The following is a 24,100-nucleotide window of genomic DNA, read 5'->3' as shown; positions in this document are numbered from 1 at the left end:
TCTCGGACTCCCCCTGCTCCTTGAAGCTTGTTGCGTGGTTAGAAAACAAGACAGTCCATAAAGTCAGCAAAGCGTTGATAGGTTGTGTCCCCTCCAGTTTTATTTTTTGGTTAGTGCAGAGACCATGGCACTTCCTGCCATCATGCTTCAGCTCGGGTGGCGGGGATGCTGGCGGTCCTCGACCGCCCTCCTGAGTGCAGGCAGAGGCCACCGGGACCGTCCTGAGTCTGAAGTCCCCGTGTGGCTGTCCCCCCAGCAGCGGCGCTGAGACCGCAGCGGCTGGCCTGTTGTCATCCCCACCCTGATACCATCTTCTCAGAAAATTTAAGCTAACACTCACTCTGGGCGTGTGTGACCAGAATTATTAGGTATCCACGGCAGAGGAGACCTGCTGCTGCTTGGTAATTTCTGTCCGAATGTGTGTTTCTGATCTTTCTGACCTTACAGATAAGAGAGAGAATTTCTTTTGTCCAGACACAATGTTATTTTCCCCCCAATTGTAGACAGTGAGCTGTCAGAGGGAATTCTTATTAAAAGCAGGGAGATTTTTACCTCTTCCTGCTGAGTGAAGTTTGTTACAGCATAACCAGCATTTCCTATGCTCTCCTCAGAGTTCTCCAGAGAAAACAGAACCAAAGAGAGAGAGAGACAGACAGACAAACAGGAACAGGGGAGAGGAGACAAGACTCATTACTGGGAAATCTAACACAGCCCGCTGGAATTCCTGGCCTCCCTCTCAGTAGAAACTCTTCCCTGAGCTGAATTTTGCGTGGGGCTGAGGCACCTGTCACCCACCCCTGGTCTGCTTTGTGGTAATGAGCAGGACCGCAGGCTGTTTTGGGATTCTGGCCATGCCCTTGAAATAAGGAGATTTTTCTCTGCCTGAAAAATACCATCGTTACGATGACCATGCTATGAAGTAATATAGAATATTAAATATAAAAATAGCAGCCCTGAAACTTGGTCACTGTCCAAATGAGTCTTTTGCTTTCTATATAAGCCATGAAAGTATTAGCGTCAGCAGAACAGAGGCCAATTTTTCTGGAGTGGCATTTCATCCTCTCATGGAAGATGTTGAGGAGCCAAGCTTCAGGAGTCAGTTACAAAATGAAAGACCCATTAGGAAAGCGCCTCTGAGCCAGCAGTGATCAAGGGGAAGCCGGGTTTCGGAGGCACGTGTGGGCCGTGTGTGAAAACGCATTTTCTGTAGATTGGGTTTTGTTTGCATTGTAAATCTGCCCTAGAATAGACCCTGGAGCTTTGCTTTAAAAAGTTTCTGTTGATGTTTTCATTTGCTAATGTATTGAATCATCTTATATCTGACTCACTAATAACTAATTATTTATGTTATTAGGAAAATTAGGCATTTTGTCTCCCTCAAGAAACTGTGTTGTACCACTGACAATAATAAGCAGGTACGGTATCCGCTCGCTTCGTTTGCTTTGTCGGCTTGACCGCGCGTTCATTCCCACCAATGCTCTCTGCTTGTCTGTCTCCGTATCTTACTGTCGTTGCCCGTTAAGAAGGTTTATGGCAAAATGAGGCTCCCTTGGCAAATAGTAAAAAAAATTCCCCTGCAAGCCTGTGCCACTGTCTTGGTGACGCACATCACTTACGGTTTAGCTTGTGGCTGTGCAACTTGAGACTAATGTTTTTTGAGCATAAAATTCTTCCTCCAAATCAAAACTGTTCTGTTTTTCTATCTTAATGTCTTAAGCAAATAAAAAGTATCGATGCCTTTGAACATTTCACCCCTACAAATTTATATCCAAAACAAGAGTCACTCCAAGCTAGTACTGGGGGTTTTTTCACCATCACGTCACGCAGAACAATACATTCCAGTGTTCTTCTGCAGTAAAAGAATTTTAATCAGTTGCTTTTTTAAGACTCTTCCTCTGTAGAGGGTTTTATCAGAGAACAACATTGCTATTGGTATTTTTTTCTTTTTGATTTATACTTTTAATGCTGGATTATGTGTATTTTCACTTCATGCATTAAAGTTTGTTGATTGAGAAGTACTCAACAAACAACCACTTATTATCTATTTTTGAAAGCAGAAAGCATGGCCTTTGATGTCGATGAGGATTTTAAAAGGAGGGACAGAATATCTAAAGGATATGAAGGACTTCAGGGCATAATCCATTTTAATGGAACATGTGGGAGACTTGTCAAGTGTGGGGTCAGAAGGTGAGGCCTGACCAAGCAAAGAAGTAAAGTGGGGGACTCAAGGACCCAGAGGTGCCTGGGCTCCTCCCCGTGAGGAGGCTCCCAAAAGGGAGGTGGGACTGAGGGAAGAGCCTCCGGGGCTCCAGAGGCCAGGCGCCTGAAGGGAGCCATGGGCACTGGAGTATGTTGCAGAATGATCCCCTAGGGAACGTTGTCGCCACACACAGCTATAAATTTTATTCTCGTGATGAGGACTTTTAATAGGTACTCTTAGCAACTCTCAGATACACGCTGCAGTGCTGCTAACTGCTCAGCATGCCGCGCACTGTGCCCCCGCCAAGCGGTTGTGTTATAGCTGGAAGTTTGTCACTTTGATCTTCTTCACCCACCCCCACCCCCACCTCTGGGAACCACCAACCGATTCTCCGTATCTATGAGCTTGGTTTTTTATATTTTTTTTTATTTTTTTTAGACTCCACATATAAGTTATACAGTATTTGTCTTTCTCTGACTCACTTCACTTAGGATAATGTTCTCAGTGTCCATCCCTGTTGTTGCAAATGGCAAGATTTCCTTCTGTGTGATGGCAAAATAATATTTATTATTTACACAGGCTCTTGAATAATGTTGTTTTGTTCAATGTTGTTTCATTATAATGTTGATGAGATACCACAGGACCTTAACTGCTATTTATATCAATTAGGCTATGGTAAAATTGGTTTTGTTATATGTTGTTTCACTTAAAGTTGCAGGACTTATCAGCTATGTTAATGAGGACTAACTGTGTGTGTGTGTGTATGTACATATATATATACCATATTTTCTTTAGTCATCTGCTGATGGACACTTGCATTATTTCCATGTCTTTGCTATTGTATGTAATGCTGCAGTGAGCATTTATCATTTCCTTTGGATAAATACCCAGGAGTGGAATTGCTGGATCATATCAAAGTTCTATTTTTAATTTTTTGAGGAACCTCCCTGTTGTTTTCCATGGTGGCTTCACCAATTTATATTCTTATCAATAGTACACAAGGGTTATCTTCTCCCTACACCCTCACCAACACTTATTTCTTGTCTTTCTGATAGTAGCCATAGTATGAATTGATATCTCATAGTTTTCATTTGCATTTTCCTGATGATCAGTGATGTTGATCACCTTTTCATGTACCTGCTGGCCATTTGTATGTCTTCTGAGGAAAAATGTCTAATTTTTCCATCCCTGGTTGGGAATCCATGTATGTGGGGAGCTGACTTAATTTATCGGGGTTTTTTTTTCTGTGCAGATGGTGGCACTTCTCACCCCTCCATTATTCAGGTGTGAACTTATTCTGATCCTCTGCCCATTGTTTAATCAGATTGTTTGGGGGTTTTTTGCTATTGAGTTGTATGAGTTTTCCATATATTTTGGCTATTAACCCTTTACCACATATATGATTTCCAAATATATTTTTTCCCATTTGGTAGGTTTCCTTTTCATTTTTATGATGGTTTCCTTTGCTGTGCAGAGGCTTTTTAATTTGATGTAGTTACACTTGTTTATTTTTGCTTTTGTTATCTATGCTTTGGGTGTCACATTAAAAAAATCATCACCAAGACCAATGTAAAGGAGTTTCTTTCCTATGTTTTCTTCTATGAGTTTTATGGTGTCAGATCTTATGTTAAAGTAAGTAATGATCCAGGGGTGGGGAACTTTTTTTCTGCCAAGAGCCATTTGGATATTTATAACATCGGTCGAGGGCCATACAAAATTATCAACTTAAAAATTAACCTGCTATATTTGGTCAGACATTCAATTAACTCACCCCTAATGTGATGGATGGAACTGCTTTTCTTTGGTGAGGCCTTGGCAGGGAGTTTAATCCATTTGAGTTGACTTTTGTGTATGGTGTAAGATAGTGGTCCAGTTTCATTCTTTTGCATGTGGTGGTCCAGTTTTCCCAACACAGTTTATTGAAGATACTACTTTTTCCCCATTGTATATTCTTGGTTCCTTTGTCATAAATTAATTGATCATATATATGAGGGTTTACTTATGAGCTCTTTATTCTGTTCCATTGATTTCTGTGTCTGTTTTTATGCCAATACCATACTGTTTTGATTCTATAGTTTTGTAATACAGCTTGAAATCAGGAAGTGTGATGCCTCCAGCTTTGTTCTCCTTTCTCAAGGTTCATTTGGCTTTTCTAGTAAAATATTCTAGAATAGCCAAAGCAATTGTGCTTTTTCATAAGATTTAGTTAAACATAAAATGCCTTCTTTAGCACCAAGAATTTTATCTGGAATCAGGAAATTTTCACTAAATACCACGAAGTCGCACAGAAGCAAGTCCTTGGAGACCTCTGGGAAAGGAAGAGATTTGACTTCCATGGGGAAAAAAATCCTCTCAACAGCAAAGTTCAGACATCCCAGGAGGAAGAGTGAGATCACATGGGAGGTGACACAGGAAGAGGGAGAAGTGCAGGAAATCCTGGTGACTCTTCACAGATAAACTGCTGGACCCAAGCTACACAAACCAACCTATATGGGCTGTGAAGCCGTGCTGCAGAATGCTCCTGCCAGAAATGAGCCAAGCACAATTCATGTCCACAGCCAAGCACAGCCTGCCCCCACTGACCTAGCCGCATTCCTCCTCCCTCCTCTCTTTCTCACTTAATGAGTGGGACCCCCAGTTTCCCTGTCACTAGCCTCCCTGCAAACTCCATGTGCCCAAATTCTACCAGGCCTTCATGGTCCAGCCCAAGAAACATCAAGTCTCATCTCCCTCCTCAAGCCCCCAAAGTACCTTCTTTGGTGTATATCACCCCTACCATTATCATGGCTATTTGGGTGCCTAGCTGCCCTCTCCTCTCCAACAGGTTCACCAGGATATGCTTGTCTTTGTTTTCACCTGCTGGCCTGGCACACAGTAGGTCCTCAGACTGTTGGTTGGCTTGAATGGAACTGAATGTCCAGGTCCTGTCCTCCTGCCACCTGTAAATACTCCCTGCTTCACAGGGAATGCAGGCAGGCCCATAGCACAGGACTTAGGGATGCAGAATCTAGGGGCCACCTCTTCTTTTCTGAAGCTCTAAATAGAAATGTCATTACTGCCATGAATTAGCTGCTGTTCTGAGAACAGTGGAAACAGAGCTCAGATGCCCTGAGCCATTGACGTCACCTAATGGTGCTGCACAGGCCTGGAGAGACTCTCAGGTTTTCCAGTAACAAGGAATTTTTCTATCTCTGGCTGGCCAGTGTTTTTCCTCCTATTGAAGGAGACTGAAGTGAATGGTGACAGGCCTGTTATGGGGGGCTCCCCAGAGGGTAGGAGCAACCTATCTGCAGGCGGTTCCGGTGGTGGTGTTTTCTGGGGTTTAGCCCTGACGTCAGAATATATCCAGGGGTTTGCACTGTGACAAGGACTGAGATTGTAGGCAGGCTGCTGTCTCTGGTGGTGCTTGTCAGCAACAAAGACCTCTTTCCCATGTGACCCCTGTAGCTCTTTGCCAGAAGGCTGAAATGCTCAGTGAGGTTTGCCTGATGTAAACATCATCTCTCCCTTTACCACACACACACTTTCTCCCCAAATAGGTATTGAAAACCTGTCCTGTGCTGCCACCAGGGACACAGAGTCTCTGCCGCAGAAGCCATGGGGGCCACAGACAGGTAAACAGGATGCGTTTCTAGAGCACAGTGTGGGGAGGTGCGAACTGAGCTCTGGAGAAGCACAAAGCACAGGGCCCACGGAGACTGGCTAGGAGTTTTTTAGGTGTTGTCTAGGACAAGGGGCAACAAACTACAATCTACAGGCCAAATGTGGCCTGTTGTGTAAATAAAGTTTTATTGGAACGCAGCCACAGCAGAGACCATATGGCCTGCAAAGCCTAAAATAGTTACTGCCTGGACCTTTACAGAAGAAGTTAGTTGACCCCGTTTCTAGAAGATAATTTTCAGTCTCGGATTTCTCACTTTCTTAGGCCAGGGACATTCTGCTGGCCCCCCCAGAAGTCTCCCTCTCCACACACACACACACACACACACACACATTCTCTCTCTCTCTCTCTCTCTCTCTCTCTTCCTTGGGCACCCTTTGCCTTCACACCAAGGCCTGCACCCTGGTTCAGAGCTGCGAGGACCTAGTTTCCCTGAGGCTGTTGCCTTTTCACGAGGTCCAAATCCAAATGCAAATGCATGACTCAGCCTATGGGATTTCAGGGATCTAGTCCTGGAGTCAGATCCCAGTAGGGAAAGGGAGGCTTCCAGGACTCCGACTTTACACCAACTTCTCCTAAACTAGCGTGTGACAGAACAGCGTCCTGATGACTAAGTTAGTCTCATATCTCATGACGTTCTCCATAAAACAAGGTGAAGAGTGGCTGGTGCAGGGACCAAGGAGAGAAAAGCACAGAGAATCACTCGCTGGTTTCTGCTCATTGCTAATCCCTAGTGACAAAAACAAGTTTTCGGTTTGTCCTAAATACCCAGTACTTGAGAGCTGTTGCATGTTTTCAATGGTGTGGGCCCTTTGCCACTTTCTTGTCCTTCAGGATTGAACCCAGATTCTCACTCCAAGAAACCTTCCTGACCCTGCCAGCTATGTCTCTCCCCACCACCGAGGTGATGGTAACACTTCTTGTCTGCATCCCCATTGGACCATTAATCTTACCCGGCTTTGAGACAGCGCTTGCCTCGGGCAGGGACCCCACTGTGTGCCCAGTAGACAATCAGGACATTACTTTGAAAACTGATTTTGACTGCCTAACAATAACCTTTGGAAAGCATAGGAAATTAAAGAAGCAGCTCTGTCTATCCCCAAATTATTATTACAGGTAGAGTCTTGATCTGTATGTAGCCAATTTATGTCTCAGGTGCTGTTACAAAGAATATTTGCTGTGTTCTCCCAAGGCACACGTCCAAGTGTGACTTCTTAAACGGAAGTTGGAGAAAAAAGACACTGCAACTGAAAGCATGACCTCCATTCCTGAGAGTGGCTGTTCACATTGAGAAATGTATTTTATGCGATCGATATATTACCACGATACTGGGTTTGCACATAGGTACTCTACTCACAGTGGGTGCCCCAAATATTTGTTGATATATTTGGTAAAGCCACTAAATAAACAAAATTTTTCCATTTAGCTTTAGTACATATTTACACGAAGCTATTTAAAGAAAGGCCTCTGATATTGCATAACCACATTTTTTCCTGAGAAACCACATTTAAACAACCAAACCCTAAGCAGACGTGAATGGAGTACCTGCTGCATGTCTGAAGGTACAGGCAAGTAGGAGCTCACAGCAGGGACAGGGTCACTGAGAATTCATGATAGGATTATGTGTGTGGGAAAGTCTTGGCTCCAAGGAGAGAGACACAGTTTCCTGCCTGTTGTAGTGGCTGCCTTAGTGGTAGCCAGCCGGTCACGACAAGCTTCATGAAGCCCTTGGGGTCTGAAGCTGAGAGAGGGTCACTTGGCTGATGAGGGAGTATAAACCAAGAACATTCTGGGCATATGCACCTACACTGAGCATGGTGGGGGAGGAGCCTGCCTCACTTCAGGCAGACACAGGTGCCCTCTGCCCTGTCAGAGAAGCTGGGCCCTTGCGGTCAGCAGGGCAGCAGGCTTGGGGTTGTCTGTCACACACAGTGAGGGACAGGGCTTTCCTTCTTTGCTTTTGGGGCCAACTTCCTGAAAAGTTGTTGAGAGTTTTTATCATGAGTGGATGTTCAATTTTGTCATATGCTTTTCCTGCATCTATTGAGATGATCGTATGATTTTTATATATCATTTTGTTAATGTGTATCACATTAATTGAGTTATGGATGCTGAATCATCCTTGTATCCAAGGGATAAATCCCATTTGATCATGATGTATGATCCTTTTATTATGCTGTTGAATTTGGTTTGGAAAAAAATTTTTTTTTTTTAATATATCTTTATTGATTTCCCAAAGAGGTAAGGAGAGGGGGAGAGAGAGACAGAAACATCAATGATGAGAGAGTCATTGATTGGCTGCCTCCTGCACACCCCCAGTGGGATCGAGCCTGCAACCCAGGCATGTGCCCTGACCGGGAATTGAACCCTGATCGCCCGGATCCTAGGTCGATGCTCAACCGCTGAGCCATGCCTGGCCAGGCAGTTTGAAAACATTTTTTTGAGGATTTTTGCACCTGTGTTCATCAAGGATGTTGGCCTATAGTTTTCTTTTTTGGTAGTATCCTTGCCTGGCTTTGGTATCAGGATAAAGCTGGCCTTGTAAATGAGTTTGGGAATAGTCCCTTCTCCTCAATTTTCTGAAAGAGTTTGAGGATTGACATTAAGTCTTCTTTAAGTATTTGCTAGAATTCACTAATGAAGACATCTGGTCCTGCGTTTTCTTTATTGGGAGGTTTTTGTTCCTAATCCAATATCCTTACTAATAATTGGTCTGTTCACATGTTCTATTTCTTCATAACTTAGTGTTGGTAGGTTGTGTATTTCTACGAATGAACCCATTTGTTCTAGGTTGTCCAGTTTTTTGGTGTATAATTGTTCATGTTAGTCTCTTATGATCCTTTGTATTTCTGTACTGACAGTTGTAATGTTTCTTTTCTTACTTATTTGAGGCCTCTTCTTGGTGAGTTTGGTGAAAGGTTTGTCAGCTTTGTTTATCTTTTCAAAAACCCAGCTCTTAGTTTAATTGCTCTTTTCTATTTTCTTTTTAGTCTCTGTTTCATTTATTTCTGCTCTTATCTTTATTTCCTTCCTTCAACTAACTTTGGGCTTAGTTTGTTGTTTTTTTCCTAGTTCCCTGAAGTGTGAAGTTAGGTTGTTCATTTGAGATCTTTCTTGTTTCTTAACATAGGTGTTTATCATTATGGACTTTCCTCTTAAGATTATTTTTGCTGCCTGGCCAGGCATGGCTCAGTGTCAACCTAGGATCCAGACGATCGGGGTTCGATTCCTGGTCAGGGCACATGCCCGGGTTGCAGGCTGCAGCCAATCAATGACTCTTTCATCATTGATGTTTCTATCTCTCTTCCCCTCTCTGAAATCAATAAAGATATATTTATAATTTAAAAACAAAGAGTATAGGAAAAGTTTTTTTTTTAAAAGAATGTTTTTGCTGCATCCTATAAGTTTTTATATGTTGTGTTTCTATTTTCCTTTTTCTCAAAATATTTTTAAATTCCTCCTTTTTTTTCTTTGACCCATTGCTTGTTCAGGAAAATGTTTAATTTCCACATATTTGTGGATTTTCCAGTTTTCTTCTTGCAGTTGATTTCTACTTTCATACCATTGTGGTTGGAAAAGATGCTTCTTATGATTTCAATCTTCATAAATTTATTAAGACTTGTTTTGTTACCTAACATATGATCTCTCCTGGAGAATGAATATCCCATGTGCACTTGAAAATAATGTGTATTCTGCTGCTTTTGAATGAAATATCTGTTAAGTCCATTTGGTCTAACATGTCATTTAAGTTCAATATTTCCTTATTGATTTTTCTTTCTTGATGATCTATTCATTGATGAAAATGGGATATTGAAGTCTCCTACTATTATTGTATTCTTAACTGTTTCTCTCTCTTGGTCAATTCTGAAGGACAGCTTTGCCAGGCAGAGGATTCTAGGTTGAGAGTTTTGTTTTTCTTTCAGTCCTTGCAATATGTCATGCCATTGCCTTTTGGCCTACAAAGTTTCTGCTGAATAATTTGCTGTTAGTCTTATGGGAGTTCCCTTGTACCTAACAAGTTGTTTTTCTCTTTCTGCTTTAAGATTCTGTCCTTGTGTTTAACTTTTGACAACTTAATCATAATGCAGTTTGTTGTGGGTCTGTTTGTTTCATCTTCTTTGGAACTCTCTGGGCTTCCTGGATCTGGATGTCTATTTTCTTCCCTTGGGTTGGGAAGCTTTCAACCATTATTTCTTCAGTTGGGTTTTCTTCCCCTTTCTGTCTCTCTTCACATTCTGGTATCCCTATAATGTGAATATTGATCCACTTTACATTGTCTCATAAGTCCTGTAAGCTGTCTTTACTCTTTTTCATTCTTTTTCTATTTCTGCTCTGAGTGGATGAAGTCCACTGCCCTGTCTTCAAGTTTGCTGGTACTTTATTCTGCTTCATCTAGTCTGCTGTTGAACCCCTCTTTTGACATATGCAGTTCAGTCATTGTATTTTTCAGCCCTGTGATTTCTCTTTGGTACTTTTAAAATATTCCCTCTTTGTTGAAATTCTCACTTTGTTCATGCATTGTTTCCTGACCTTAGTGAGCATGTTCATGACCATTATTTTGAACTCTTTGTCAGGTAAGTCACTTACCTTCATTTAATTAAGGTAATTTTTTGAGATTTCATTTGGTTGTTTCATTTGGAACATACTCTTTGTTTCTTAATTTTTCTTGACTGCCTGTGTTGGTTTCTACGCATTAGATAAATTAGCCACCTCCTCCATTCTTGAGGGTGTGGCCTCCTTTGGGAGATAAACCTTATTTTCCACCCTACCCTAGCTGTTGGTCATCTTTCATGCCTTTGTGGTTGTCCAAGCAGCCTACTTTGTTTTTGGTGGTTCCCAATAGGGTGTGCCAAGACCTGTCAGTGTCCCAGTGGGGAGGTCTTAGAAACTAGAGCAGGCTGATTGGAAGCCAGACCCTCAGGCAACAGCTTTGAAAGTATACGAATATACTTCTTATAGGGTAAGACTAGGAAGTGCGTGTTTCTGTCTGCTGCCTCTGCACTGTGCCCTGGGTGGGATGGCCTTTTAAAAACTGCTTGTTACAGTCTGTGTAACTTGTGAACATAAACACCACTGGCGACTAGAGCCAGGTGATCAAGGGGTCTCCCATGTGTGGCAGCCACAAGAACCAAGGTGCCATATATGTGCACAAGCTCCTTTTTGGGAGATACCGGCAACATGGGATGGAGCAGAGGGAAATAAAAAAGATAATACCTGCCAGCATCCCAGTCTCTAGGGAGTATTGCAATCGGCCCCTAGATATGTGTATAATTACAAGCCTAAGCCTCCGGCCAACACTTTCAAGATAAGCAAATAGACCTCTTTCCCAGAAAGACTGAGTGCAATTTCAGTTTACTGACTCTGCACTGAGCCCTGGGGCTGAGCCACAGTAAGTCTCTGTGAGCACTTTAAGAACTGTCTGTTAGTTCCCTGTAGCCTTATGGGTCTTGTGGATGCAAGCCTCATTGGCTTTCAAAGCTAGATGTTTTGGGGGCCATCTCTCATGTGAAAGTCTTACAAATTGGGACCAGGCGTGGAGTCTAAATCCTTTACTCCTTGGGAAGAAACTTGGTGTTTTGAGTTTCCTCACAATTGTGTGTTGCCCCTCCGGGAGTGGGGTTTATGGAAAGATTATATCTCAGTCTCTCGTATCCCTGTTACTGGACTAAGGGGATTCATTTGCCAACATGCATCAAAGCCCAATAAGACACAAACAGGAGTGTGTAGCAAAGCAAATAAAGGTTTATTAAGGAAATGGTGCCAATACCAGAGGCACAGCTGAACTAGTGCCTAAAACCTACCCCTCTGATGGCCCTCACAGGGACAGATTATATACAGGGAAAATTACTAATTATTGTGATCAAGGAAGTTGGGGTCATGGGCCATTGGAGCCAGAGTAGTTGATTATTGTATCAGGTCCTGATATCAGCCATGATGCCATCCTGTCTAGTTTTGTTTGGGTGTGATCAATAGGGTCTTCTACTTTCATGGTCCTGGAACTGAAACACAACTGTGAGGTCAAGATGTTATCTTTAGTTTGACCAAAACTCTGTTCCCTTGATCAACAGACCTTAGGCTTTTTCTTAAGACAGTTTGAAGTTGACCAGAACTTGATGTCCCAAGGGTGCCATTAGACTGGACAAGACCAGTTTGAATCAAGAAGACAGAAAGGAGAAAGTGTCCAGTTAAAGAAATGGAGTTTCTTCAGGGTTACACCCCTTTCAATATGGGTTTTTCTCACTCACCTGTTGTGTAGGACTCACTCAGCTAGTTTCTGGATATCTTTCAGAGGGAATTGTTTTGTATGTTGTTGTAGATTTAGTATATCTCGGAGAAGAAGTGATTTTAAGAGCCTCCTATGTTGCCATCTTGACCTTAAAAATTCCCACAACTTATTTTTTGGTTGACTTTCTAAACTTAAGAAAGTGGTGAAGAAAATAGTAACAATACATATTAAATGTGCATTGCTCAGTAGCAGTTTCATTGTGAACAGCACAAAAATTTGAAGAAATATCCATCCCGTATTCAAAAACTATGTGATTCAGCAAAGAAGTTGCTCACATCATTGACAAATGAGTGGAGTTCCTGTGCATCTGTGATTTTACTTTCATCTTTCTGCTTAACGTAAGTGAATGTATCAACTCACATTCATGTTGAAACTCTCATTCCTCAGTTGCAACCATAGATAGGTACTTATTCAAGAGTTCAGCAGAAGTCAACAAAAGCATTTTGTAAAAATCAGTTGGCTGTGAAGAATTTATGATAAAGAGTACTTTATATTTTAATATTATTTAGGAATTTAGTGCTGCACATCCTTTGTATCATGTTGGCCATTTTTTCTTAAAGGGCTAAATAGTAAATATTTTAGGCCTTGCAGTTCCTGCTGCAGCTACTCAGCTCTGCCATTGTAGAGGAGAGCAGCCATAGGTGATGTGTAAGTGAGTGGGCAAGGCTGTGTTATAATAAAATTACATTTACAGAACTAGGTAAAATTACATTTGCAAATCCCCAGTGCCCTAGTTTTTATCAGTAAAATTGATAATAAACTCAGGTATGGATATCTATACATTTTTTCAGCAAGCGAGTTTTTGAATCTTTACCAGCAAACCATGTAGTCCTCATTCTAAAGGACTCCCCAGTGGCCCATCATCTAAAAAGCAATCGTCAGGCATTTTTAGGAGCACACGAAGCGCTCCGTGATCCTGCCTCTGCCTACTGTCCACCCCATTTACTGACACTTTGCTTGGCCGCAGCAAGCTCTTTATAGTTTCCTGAACACACCAGGCTTTTTCGTTCCTCTGGGCTTTTGGTTACTTTTCCCTCTGTCCAGCCTGCTCCTCCTTCCTCCTGCCCTCCTGGAAACTCTTGCTCACCTGACACAGGTCACAGTACTCCTCTGTGACTTTCCCAACCACGCTCTCCTCTTGCCTACAGAGTGCATTTAGCACTTAATGGCTGGACCCAGCTCATCTAGGGCTCCTGTGTCCCAGTGCATCCCCTCACCCACTGGGGCTACTGAGCTCCCTCAGTGAATATTTGATCAATGGAGCTTGTTGAGGGCCTTACGTTTTAATAATCATAATAAGCTGTATTGTTTATTGAACACTTTGTATCCCTTATTTCCCAAGTGCTTTTCATACATTGACTCCTGTAATCCTCACCACAGCCTCATGAGGTAGATACTGTAATCCCCACTTTACAAATAAGGAAACTGAGGCTTGGAGTGGTTAAGAAACCTGTCTAGCTTTCACATAGGTCATGTGTGCTAGAACCAGGATTCAAACCCTAAAGTAGTTAGCAGCATGGTTAGAAAGGAAATAAGACGTTCACATTCAGAGCAGTCACGTGAGAGAAAGGCTATCCTTATTTGGGAAGCCCCAGGACAAGTTCACAGAGGTATTGACTGAGATGTGATAGAATTTATCCTGCGGGGAGAAGAATGCCATGCAGAAGGAAAAAGGTAACCAGAGGGCAGGAGAAGCAAGAATGGTCAGGTTTGGCTGGCTCCCTTGATGTGGTGCCGAGTGGGATAGGTTGAGCTGGAGGTGACATTGGAGCTCAGACTCTCGGCTGCCCACCTGCCTTTCCCGCGCTTCCTCTGACAGTCCATGCCCTTCTCTAGGTACTTCCGGGTCCAGAGCCATCCTGGTGGGTGTTGGACTGAAGTAAATTATACCATGTATTCCCTGCCCCAATCCAATCTTTGTCTACCAAAGAAATCAAGTTTGTGTGCATTTGAAGTGCCATGAGAGGAAGTTACAGCAGGGCATTTTGGGGTCCATGGAGAATGCTAAGAGGATGAGGCAGCGGATTGTCTGCAGAAGAGCCTTGGGCCTCCCTTAGGGACGGCTGGTGCCTCGGACCTCCACGGCTCGTGGAGGCTACAGGTGCTCATTAGGCATGCAGTAGTGTTGTTCCAGCTGTGGCATCTCATAGTTCATCTTTCCTTCATATTTTGGAAGTATGCCGCTAATCAAGATTTAAAACCCAGCTATAGCGACACCAGCTACTTTGCTTAAGGGATCTTTTGTTTCAGCTGTAGTCAGAGCAGTGTTCATCTCTGAGGATTTTATTTAAGATTCTGAGCCTTCATGTATGTGGTGCCTCATTTAAGTAATTTTCAAGAACAAAATTCCAATAAGTATGGCTCCTGTAGTGCCGTTGCTGGAAGCGTTGAGGAGGAGGAAGACTTTTGAGTGCTCTTCGTTAAATTAGCGCTGCCTCATTTGGAGAACTCTGACTGGCAGTCAGCATCTCGCCCTGGTTTGCTGAAGGCTGAGTTTCTGGTTAGACTTCAGAGCCTCGATCCAGGAGACTGAAGGAGACACTCATTCAGTTTCTTCGCGACCATCAGCCCCTAAACCAGAATCACAATGTAGGGGTGGATTAAAGGGTACTTTTTCTTATTGTCTCAGTCAAGCAAGATGGCTGTGGAATGGGAGGCAGAACAGATGTGACTGTACCTGGAGAAAGAAGGAGGAACCAAAGCTCTGGGTCTCCGCTGGTGCCCCTCATTCCACACGTGCTTGTTGAGTTCTTTCACTCTGAGCATGAATCAGAAGTGAGGTACTGTGCAGAGAAGCCACAGGTGCCACCTGCTCTCAGGTGGCTTTGAGCTTAGGAGAGGTTTGTGAGAAAGATTCAGATCATTAAAACTGTTGAAATCAATGTACGTGCCTAATGACAGACCAGTGGCCTTGGAGTTAATTTAACAAACAAGGAAAAGGCAGTTTCATAACGAGCAAGTTGTAATCCATGAGGAACACAACCTGTTCAACTATGGAAATCCCTGCAGGAGTGTTTACATCTATCCACCTGCACAGGGAACAGCAGCTCCCGAAACACTTGTGCTAAAAGGTGAGGAACATGGAAAGGCCAAAGCAGTGGTTCTCAGCCTGGCTGCATGCTGGAATTACCTGGAGTTAAAAAATAGTCATTCCTGGGCCCCAGGGGCCCATAGGATGGACCGGGGTATAGGCTGGATGTGATGATTTGTAACCTCCCCAGGGGATTCCATCGTACTGCCAAGGTCAAGGTCAAGGACCACCAGGCTGTAGAGTGAAGCTGAGTGGTTTGGATCTGGTTTGATCAGTTAGGCTAGTCTAGCGAACTTTCCTGCTGGACATTTTATCAGGGGACAGTAGTGTGGTTTGACCAAAGAACCATGGAAGGGCAGGAAAACAGAGTTGGCCATGTGTAATTCACACAGGGAGACCCAGCCCGGGCAGAACCACCAGGGGCGGGGCCAGGGCTTCATCTCTGGGCCCTGGCCCATAGAGGACACACAGAACATGTGTGTGGGATGAATGTTTGCATTTTGGGCGACAGTCGCTGTGGGTTTCAAGTAGCAGAAGTGGTTCCTGTGTGTGCTTGTCCACAGGCCGTGACAGGATGAGAGGCATGGAGCACAGCGTGGATACTAAGCTCCAGCAAGTCTGCAGGAAGGGCTTCTAGAGCAGGCACTGGCGCAGAAGGCTGGCTGGGCAGAGCCACTGTCCCTGCTGGCTGGAAGACGGGGCCCTGCCTGTCTTCACAGTGAGCACGTGGCACAGAGCCCGGCCCCCCCACATGGTGGGGGATGCTCTGCTCAGTGTCCCCTCCCTGGGATTGTCCAGGCACAAGAGCATGTCTGCAGGGCCGAACTGGAGGCACTTTGCTTCCTGATTGCAGTGAGATTTGGGACACAGGCAACAAAAATTAATTCCATGTCTGCATCCCAAGCCCTGTTACCTGTTTCCTGTTTCAGCAACCAGTCCTTTTCCATTCTTTTTCACATTAATGTTTCTTGGCTATGAGATATGGTAGGGGAAGTAATGGTGTGGGTGAGATTTATTTCGTTTTCTGTTTCAATTTAATTTTGAAAAATTCATCCCGCACCCCTTAGGCCATGAGAACATCTATTTTCTTAAAAATCATTTTCAATAAATTGTTCTTGTGGCTCTAGCAAGGCTGAAACCCCGAGCTTCGTTCTCTGTTGCTGTGGGCTCCTAGAAGCACAGTGTTCTGTGGAAGCATTCCATGGAAGAGGTAACATTTAATCACATCCCTGAGTAGCACAGCTTGGTGAAAGGACAGTGTCCCCTGGTCCCCCTGCCCAGAGGAGCCCAGCCACAGTGCTGTGGGCTGGGCCTGAGCCTTAGGACCTGCCTCCCTGGGGATGGAACTATTGGGGGTTTCGGGGCTTGAGGCTTTGCCGGTGGCTGGCAGCCTCCTGGTGGTGGGCCAGGCCCCTCAGTGCAGGTGTCTCTCAGGAGGCTGGAACCATGGATGATGCCAAGCCAGGCCTGAAGCAGGTCCTCCAGAGGCAGATGCCAGTGGCAACCAAGGGGGGCCACGCCCTTTAGGGCCTCCTGACTCCTCAGCTTCTACTGGATCAGGAGGGAAAACTAGAAAAAGACCTTTTAAATCTTCTTTTTAGACTGTTGACTGCTGTTTGTAAACTTATAAAGAAGAGAGGATATCAAAATTAGGTTTCCCAAGAAAACACAAAACAAAGATATTTCCAGAAAAGGGAAAGGGGGAAAGGAAAGGGAATCCCCACCATGTCTCATTTTGTTCAGAATGGATTTCCTCCCATGCAGCTGCAGAAGGTGGCCAGTGCTTTGATTTAATTTCGGGGTGCACCTGTGTTCCTCTTGGTTTTCTGGTGCAGAGCTGAGAGTGGGTGCTGGGTCCTTATGGAGCAGGCTGTGCAGAAGAGGAGCTACCCCTTCTTGTGTCTGAGCTAATCGCCGGCCCAACCCACGCTTTCCAGATAGTCTTGCAGACAGTGCCCCTGACCTTTTACTCTGGAAATACCAATGGTAGCCTGGAGAGTTGTGCATTTTGCTGAGGTTCTAACCGCACTGAGTCACAGATCTAGGTGAGTTGTCTGTGTACATCTTTGCACAAACAGCCCACACTTGTTCTCATTCATGAATTGATGCCCCTGACTGCCCCATTGGCATGTGATTGTTGCCTCCAATGCATAGGCTGGGGCCAGTGAGGCTGTTCTGGCCTTTGTGAATAACACTTCCCCAGGGGAGATCAGAGTTCCTCAAGCGTGGAAATTATCAGTTCCCTGGAGGAATCTTGATCTCTAGCACCCATTTTTGGTAGCAGCATGTAGAGAAGATAGTGCAATTTCTTGATGGTCTTTCAGATCCATCTCTCTTCTTTCTCCAGAACATTCCTTTCTCCAAAATCACTGAGTTAAAGCCACTGCTCCTCACCCAATCCATCCTGTGCCTGCTGCCTGATTCATTTTCCTGAGATGCCACTCAGACCCTTTGTTTCCATCTTAAAAACTCCCACTGGCTCCGTATTGCCTATAAGTTCTGTCCAGGTGACTCAAAGTCCTAGCACTTGTCCCCTCGTCTCTCCTGTGACATGGCACATGGAACTCCACTCTAGAAGGCTCAGAGTCTTGGCATCCTTTTTAGTCCTGGCTCCCAAGTCCCAGATATATATATTCAAAGGCAGATTTAGGAATCCAGTTTCCCCTGCTGAGTGTCCCCGTCACAGTGGCCTTCTGTCCTCTGGGGGCCCTGCTGCACTTACGCTGCATCATGCAGCCCAGTATGTGGTCAGGTTTGCCCCACTACGCTTATCACCCGAGCAGCTCTCAGTGTCTTCTCCATCCAGTCTCCTCCTTCCTCTGCCTTACACAGTGCTAGGTGAGCGACTAACACCTTCAGACTACACGAGGCTTTCTGCAGTTATTCATATTTCACTTACCAGCATCATATCTTACAGGCTAATCCCTGGAAGGATAAAAGTACTTAATGATACTCGGATTTATCTAGTCTGCTTGCTCTAGTCTATTCCTATTCAGTCAAGTAGATGATACGCAGATTCATGAAAACAGAGAAAAGCAAAGAGGCATCAGGTAGACCCCGTCTTCAAGGGCAGTGAAAAAGGAGAGATGGTAAGATGTTTTAACCAAAGAATTACCCAGGTATTTTGCCAAATGAGCTATTGCTATTGTGGGGTGAGACCAAAAAGACAGCAAGGAACGACTCCAGATCAGCAGCAGGGCATTGGGTACACATCCTGACCTCCCAGGAGTTTCACAGTGGGTGGCATATCACGGCATAGAAAGGAGGCCTCTGCTGAGCAAGAGGAGCATGGAGAACGGGGTGTGCCCAGCTGAGGGACCTGGCTGGTGACTGGTTAGACATGCAGAGATGATTCCAAAATGACACAGTATGTCTGAAAATGATGAAGCGTAATACAGCAGTGTTTATGATTCAGGTGAGTGTTTTGTGGCAGGCTCTGGGCTGTTTTGAAGGCGTCAGAGCAATTAATCGTCACATCAAGCCCATAAGATGGTATTGCCCTCATTCAGCAGATGAAAAAGCTGTTACTCAGCACTTACACAGCTAGTAAATGTCCACATCTGGCATCAAGCTTCACAGCCATTGCACACCTCCTCCTTGCAGTGCCTTTGAACAAACCACGTTTTTACTGGTACACACCACTCACAGCATAAAGCACACTCAACCACTTTTATAAATTGTGGAGGAAGCAGACATCATAAAAAAGATTCCTAGGGCTCATCCTTGGTTCACATTCCAAGCAATTTTCTTCTCTAACGTTTTACTGTGAAAGTTGTCAAGAGTACAGAAAAGTTGAAGAGATTTTACAGTAAACACCCAAATACCCACCACCTAGATTCTGCCTTCAACATGTTACTATATTTGTATTACCACATATCGTTCCAAATATACATTTCTCATGCATCCATTAGTACATCTCTTATTTTTCAAAATAAATTGCATATGTCAGTACTCTGCCCCAAATACTTTAGCATGCATATCATTAACCGGAGTTCTATCTTTGCTTACATTTTATACAGAGTTAACATATAAAGAAATGTACAAATCATAAGTATACCTTTGCATGAGCTTTGACAAAGGCAAATACCTGTGGAACCCAACCCTAAGAAGACGTGGAGCATCACCACAGCTCCAGAACATTTCCTTCATTGTTCTAACCAATTCGTCTCTGGCCTTAGAGCCAAGAGCCAGAAACAGCCAGTGCCCATCAGGTGATGAGTGGATGAAAAAGCTGGGGGACATTTACACCATGGAATACTACTTGGCCTAAAAAAAGACGGAAATCTTACCTTTGCAACAGCATGGATGGACCTGGAGAGCATTATGCTAAATGAAATAAGCCAGTCAGAGAAAGACAAGTATCCCATGATCTCACTCATATGTGGAATCTAAAGAACAAAATAAACTGAAAAAATAAAATAGAATCAGACTCATAGATACAGAGAACAGACTGACAGCTGTCAGAAGGGAGGGGCATTGAGGGACTGGGTGAAATGGGTGAAGGGATTAAGAAAAGAAAAACAAAAGCAGACACAGACCACAGTTAAGAGATTACCCGAGGGAAAGGGAGTGTGCGGTAGGAGAATGGGGTAAACGGGGGATAAACGGTGACAGAAGGAGAATTGACTTTGGGTGGTGAACACACAAGATAATATACAGATGATGTGTTACAGAATTGTACACCTGAAACCTACAAAATTTTATTAACCAATGGCAAGCCCAATAAATTCAATTTTTAAAAAAAAGTTTCCTTGGGCCCCTTTGTATTTCTTCCCTCCTGCCCTCCTTTGGCCTCCCTGTCTCCAACCACTGATCACTATAGAATAGTTTTTATGTAAATGTTATATATACTCAAATTTTGAGTGGCTTCTTTCACTCAGCATAAGGATTCTGAGGCTCACCCATGTTTTTGCATTCATAAGTAGTCCTTTTTTATTGTAGCAGCTTTATTGAGACGTCAGTTTGCCACACAATTCACCCATTTAAAGTGTACAATTAAGTAGATTTTAGTAGTTCGTTTCTTTTTATTGCTCAGTAGTATTCTGTTGTATAACTATACCACAGTTTATTTATGACACCCAAATGTTAAGGGGCATTTGCTTTGTTCCCAGATTTGACTAGTACAACTAAAGTTGCCTTGAACATTCATGTAAAAATCCTTAAATGGACATATACTTTGATTTCTCTTCGGTAAATACCTGCATCATTTGGTAGGTACATGTTAACTTTTAAAAAACTTCTCAAACTGTTTACCAAAGTTTTTTTTTTAAATAACCATTTTACCTTCTCACTGGTAATATAAGAGTTCAAGCATACACATCTTTGCCATCACCTGGTGTGGTCAGTTTTTAAATTTTAGACACTCATAATTATACAATGGTATTCTTTGTGGTCTTAACTTCTACTTTCCCGATGACTGACGATGTTGAGCATCTTTCCATGTACTTATTCACTATATGTGTGTCTTCTTTGGTGAACTGGGTGTTCAAATAGTTCACTGAATTCTGAATTGGCTTGTGTGTTTCCTTAATGTTGAATTTTGACAGTTCTTTATATATTCTAGAGAAAAGTCTTTTATCTGATATGTGCAAATATTTACTCTCAGTCTATGGCTTGTTCTTCATTATCTTAACAGTGTCTTCCAAAGTGCAGAAGTTCTGCGAAGTCCAGTTTATCAGTGTTGTATAGATTGTGCCTTGGTTGCTGTGTCTAAGAAATCTTTGGTAATCTAAGATCACAAAAATTGGCTCCATGTTTTCTTTTACAAGATGGATAGTTATTACCTCTTATATTTAGGTTCGTTATTCATTTTGAGTTAATTTGTGTATAGGGAGCAAGGTGTGGATTAAAGGGGGGTTTTTGGTGGGGGGCACATTTGAATAGCCAGTTATTCTAGCTTCTAATGAGACTATCATTCTCTCCACTGAATTGGCTTTCTAACTTTGTCAAAAAAAAAAACAATTGACCTGCCCGGCCAGAGTGGCTCAGCAGTTGAGCATTGACCTAGGATCCAGGACATTGCTGTTCGATTCTTGATCAGGGCACATGCCTGGGTTGTGGACTCAATTCCAAGCAGGGGGCATGCAGGAGGCAGCCGATCAGTGACTCTGTCATCATTGATGTTTCTATCTCTATCTCTCCCTCTCCATTCCTCTCTCTGAAATCAATAAAGATATATTTTAAAAACAACAACAACAATAAAAAACAATAGACCATATACATGTGGTTCTATTGCTGGACTCAGTGTTGTTTTATTGATCTACTTGTGTATCTCAATGATGTTATGATAACTATATAGCTTTATAAGTCCTGAAATCAGGTACTGCAAATCCTCAAACTCTGTTCTTTTTTAAAGTTGTTTTGGCTATTCTAGTTCTTTTATTTTTATATGAATTTTAGAATCAACTTGCCCATTTTTCTGTTATTGGTTTCTAATTTAACTCCACGTGGTCAGACAACATACCTTGTGTGATTTGAATCCATTTAAATTTGAGACTTATTTTATGGCCAAATTAAGGTCTGTCTCAGTCAACATTTCAAGTTCATTTGAAAAGAGTGTATTTTTGTTGTTGTTGGATACTGTTCTCTAAATGCCAATGAGGTCACGGAGGTTGATTGCATTCTTCATATCTTCTGTGTTTTTACTAAATTTTTTTCTAGTTTTATTAAGTGCTGAAAGAGCAGTGTTAAGATCCTCAACTGTGATTGTGGGCTTGTCTATTTCTCCCTTTAATTCTATCAATTTTTGTTTCATGTGTTTTGAAGATCTGTAAAGAAATATACATTTATGATTATTATGGTGAGTTGACCTTTTCTTATCATTATGAAAAGCTCTTTTTATATCTGGTGATACTCTGTCTTATAATCCATCTTATTTAGTATTAATATAGCCACTCCAACCTTATGTTTATTCCTTTGCATGATGTATCTTTTTCTGTCCATTCACTTTCAATCCATATGTCTACTTAAAGTGTGTTTCGTATGGGCAGCATATAGTTAACTTTTTATTTTTTTCTCAGTTCTGACCATCACTGTGTCTTAACTGGAGTGTTTAATGTCCACGTTCAAAAGTCCTAGCGTGCTTCTAAGTCTCCCCCCTGAAGCCTAATCCTCCAACTGGCCTGGCTCCTTTCCCAGATTTCGGTCACTCCTGGACTTTGGTTTCCATATTTAGGCACCCCCTCACCTATTCATATTTAATATTTTTCTTTAGAAGCACTCACTTTTAAAACTTCATATCACCACAGTAATCACTATCATAAAATGGAATATCACAATCACCAGCCATAATGGAAGGTAACAATAAATATAGATATAACAGAAAAACCCACAATTTTAGTAAATTCTGGACAGCCACTGTTGTTGGCAGAAAGCTCTGAGACTGAGCCCGCGCCCTTGAAAAGACACAGGTGTTAAAGACACACCAGCACTCGTCTGAGGCTTTCTCCTTGATATGCTCAGAAGGCTTGGAAAGACATTGAAGGGCAAATGATGTGAAGATATGATTGAAGGTTATTTAGTGTCAAGTTTTGGAACTCCCCAAGCTTACCTTTTAACCCCTTGGCTTCCCCCCCTTTGAGAAATGCCGTCTTTGGCACTTCTGAGCCAGCTTCCTGCCAGTATCTCGTCACAGCCCTGTGCCGAGAACATTGCCTGGCACATAGTGTGCTATCAACAAACACTGAGTGAGTAGACTCCTTGTGACAGTGCTTGTCTCTTGTCCCCTTTTAGCAGTAAATCCCTTGAGAGCAGGGACTGGCTCCTAACCATCTTTGTCTCACAGGCCCAATAAATATTTTCTAGTTGAATTAGAGGATGAGGTATCATTTAGAGATACCCTTCTTCTCTTGGGAGTGATAGTTCACAAAAAGGAAACAAAGATTCTAATGAGCAGCGTCTCAGACCCAGGGAGGCAGTGATAAAGCTACTGTCTCCTGTCCTCTCATTGGCACTGATTTTCCCTGCGCCATCCCTGCCTCTGCAGAAGCTTCCAAAGGGAAGGCCTTTCTGATCGCTTCTGTCTTATGCTAATTGCGGTGCAAATAAAGCCCTGGTGCCATCGGGTGGCTTAATGCTCTCTGCTGAGTGCTAGTATAACAGGCAAGTGTTAGATCTTTGCAGTCCCCTCATTCTCTGGACAAAAATCTAGCAGGCACAAGAGTGTACACAGATAAGTGTTAGCAAAAGTGCCCTCAGTCATTGACAAGTTTTTAAGAACAAGAAACTTTAAGCAAAGTGAAATTTCATTCTGAAGCTATTTGCATATGTTCCTCTTTGTCACAGAGCAGTGAGGGGACACAAGCTGGAGGGACACCAGCGTGCAAGTGAGGGACACAAACGTACTGCTTATGTGGGAAGCGCTCAACAGAGGACACCCCACGTGTGGGATGTCTGCTCTAAAGAAAGATTCCGAAAACTAAAATCAAATATAACAAGTAGTTATATATATATACTATTTGATATAACAAGTAGTATAAACATCACTGAATTCAGGTTCTCAACAAGCAGGAACATCTGTGAAAGAGAAAGAAAGCAAAGGGAACCAGCGTGATGTGGGCACCCACCAGGGGCCAGGCCGGTGGATCTGCAGCCCCAGGCTTACGGGGAACTTGTTAGAAACACAGACTTGCTCTGACCCAGACCTACTGAAGCAGAGCTCACCGGCAGCACCAAGCAAGGTGGTGTCACCAGCCCTCCAGGTGATTTTAACATAGAGGCCAGCTTGGGAGCTCCCAGGGTAGGCATTTTGCATATATGATTCCAATTGTTTCTCTTGGATCCAAAAGAGTAGGTATTGGTCCCCATTTACCCACAAGGGAACTGAGACTCAGTGAAGCTCTTAAGTTTCCCAGGTTTACACAACCAAAATTGGAGATAGCAAAAGACCTGTTAGCAGTTTATGATTCTGCACTTGAATCAGTG

General features: G+C 43.1%; 1 protein-coding gene across 1 annotated transcript in view; it reads left to right on the top strand.

The window, feature by feature from the left end:
* Window positions 1-24,100, top strand: part of PDE8B (phosphodiesterase 8B) — a 175,562-nt gene that overhangs the window by 116,106 nt on the left and 35,356 nt on the right. Inside the window, exon 10 of the mRNA XM_081133703.1 lies at window positions 1,355-1,415. Coding sequence (XP_080989829.1) covers window positions 1,355-1,415 — 61 coding nt within the window. The remainder of the gene's footprint in view (window positions 1-1,354; window positions 1,416-24,100) is intronic.

Source organism: Miniopterus schreibersii (assembly GCF_964146895.1).
Source record: "Miniopterus schreibersii genome assembly, chromosome: 3".
Taxonomy (NCBI): Eukaryota; Metazoa; Chordata; class Mammalia; order Chiroptera; family Miniopteridae; genus Miniopterus; species Miniopterus schreibersii.
Note: the sequence above shows the minus strand (reverse complement) of the source record. Positions and strands in the feature narration are given on the sequence as shown.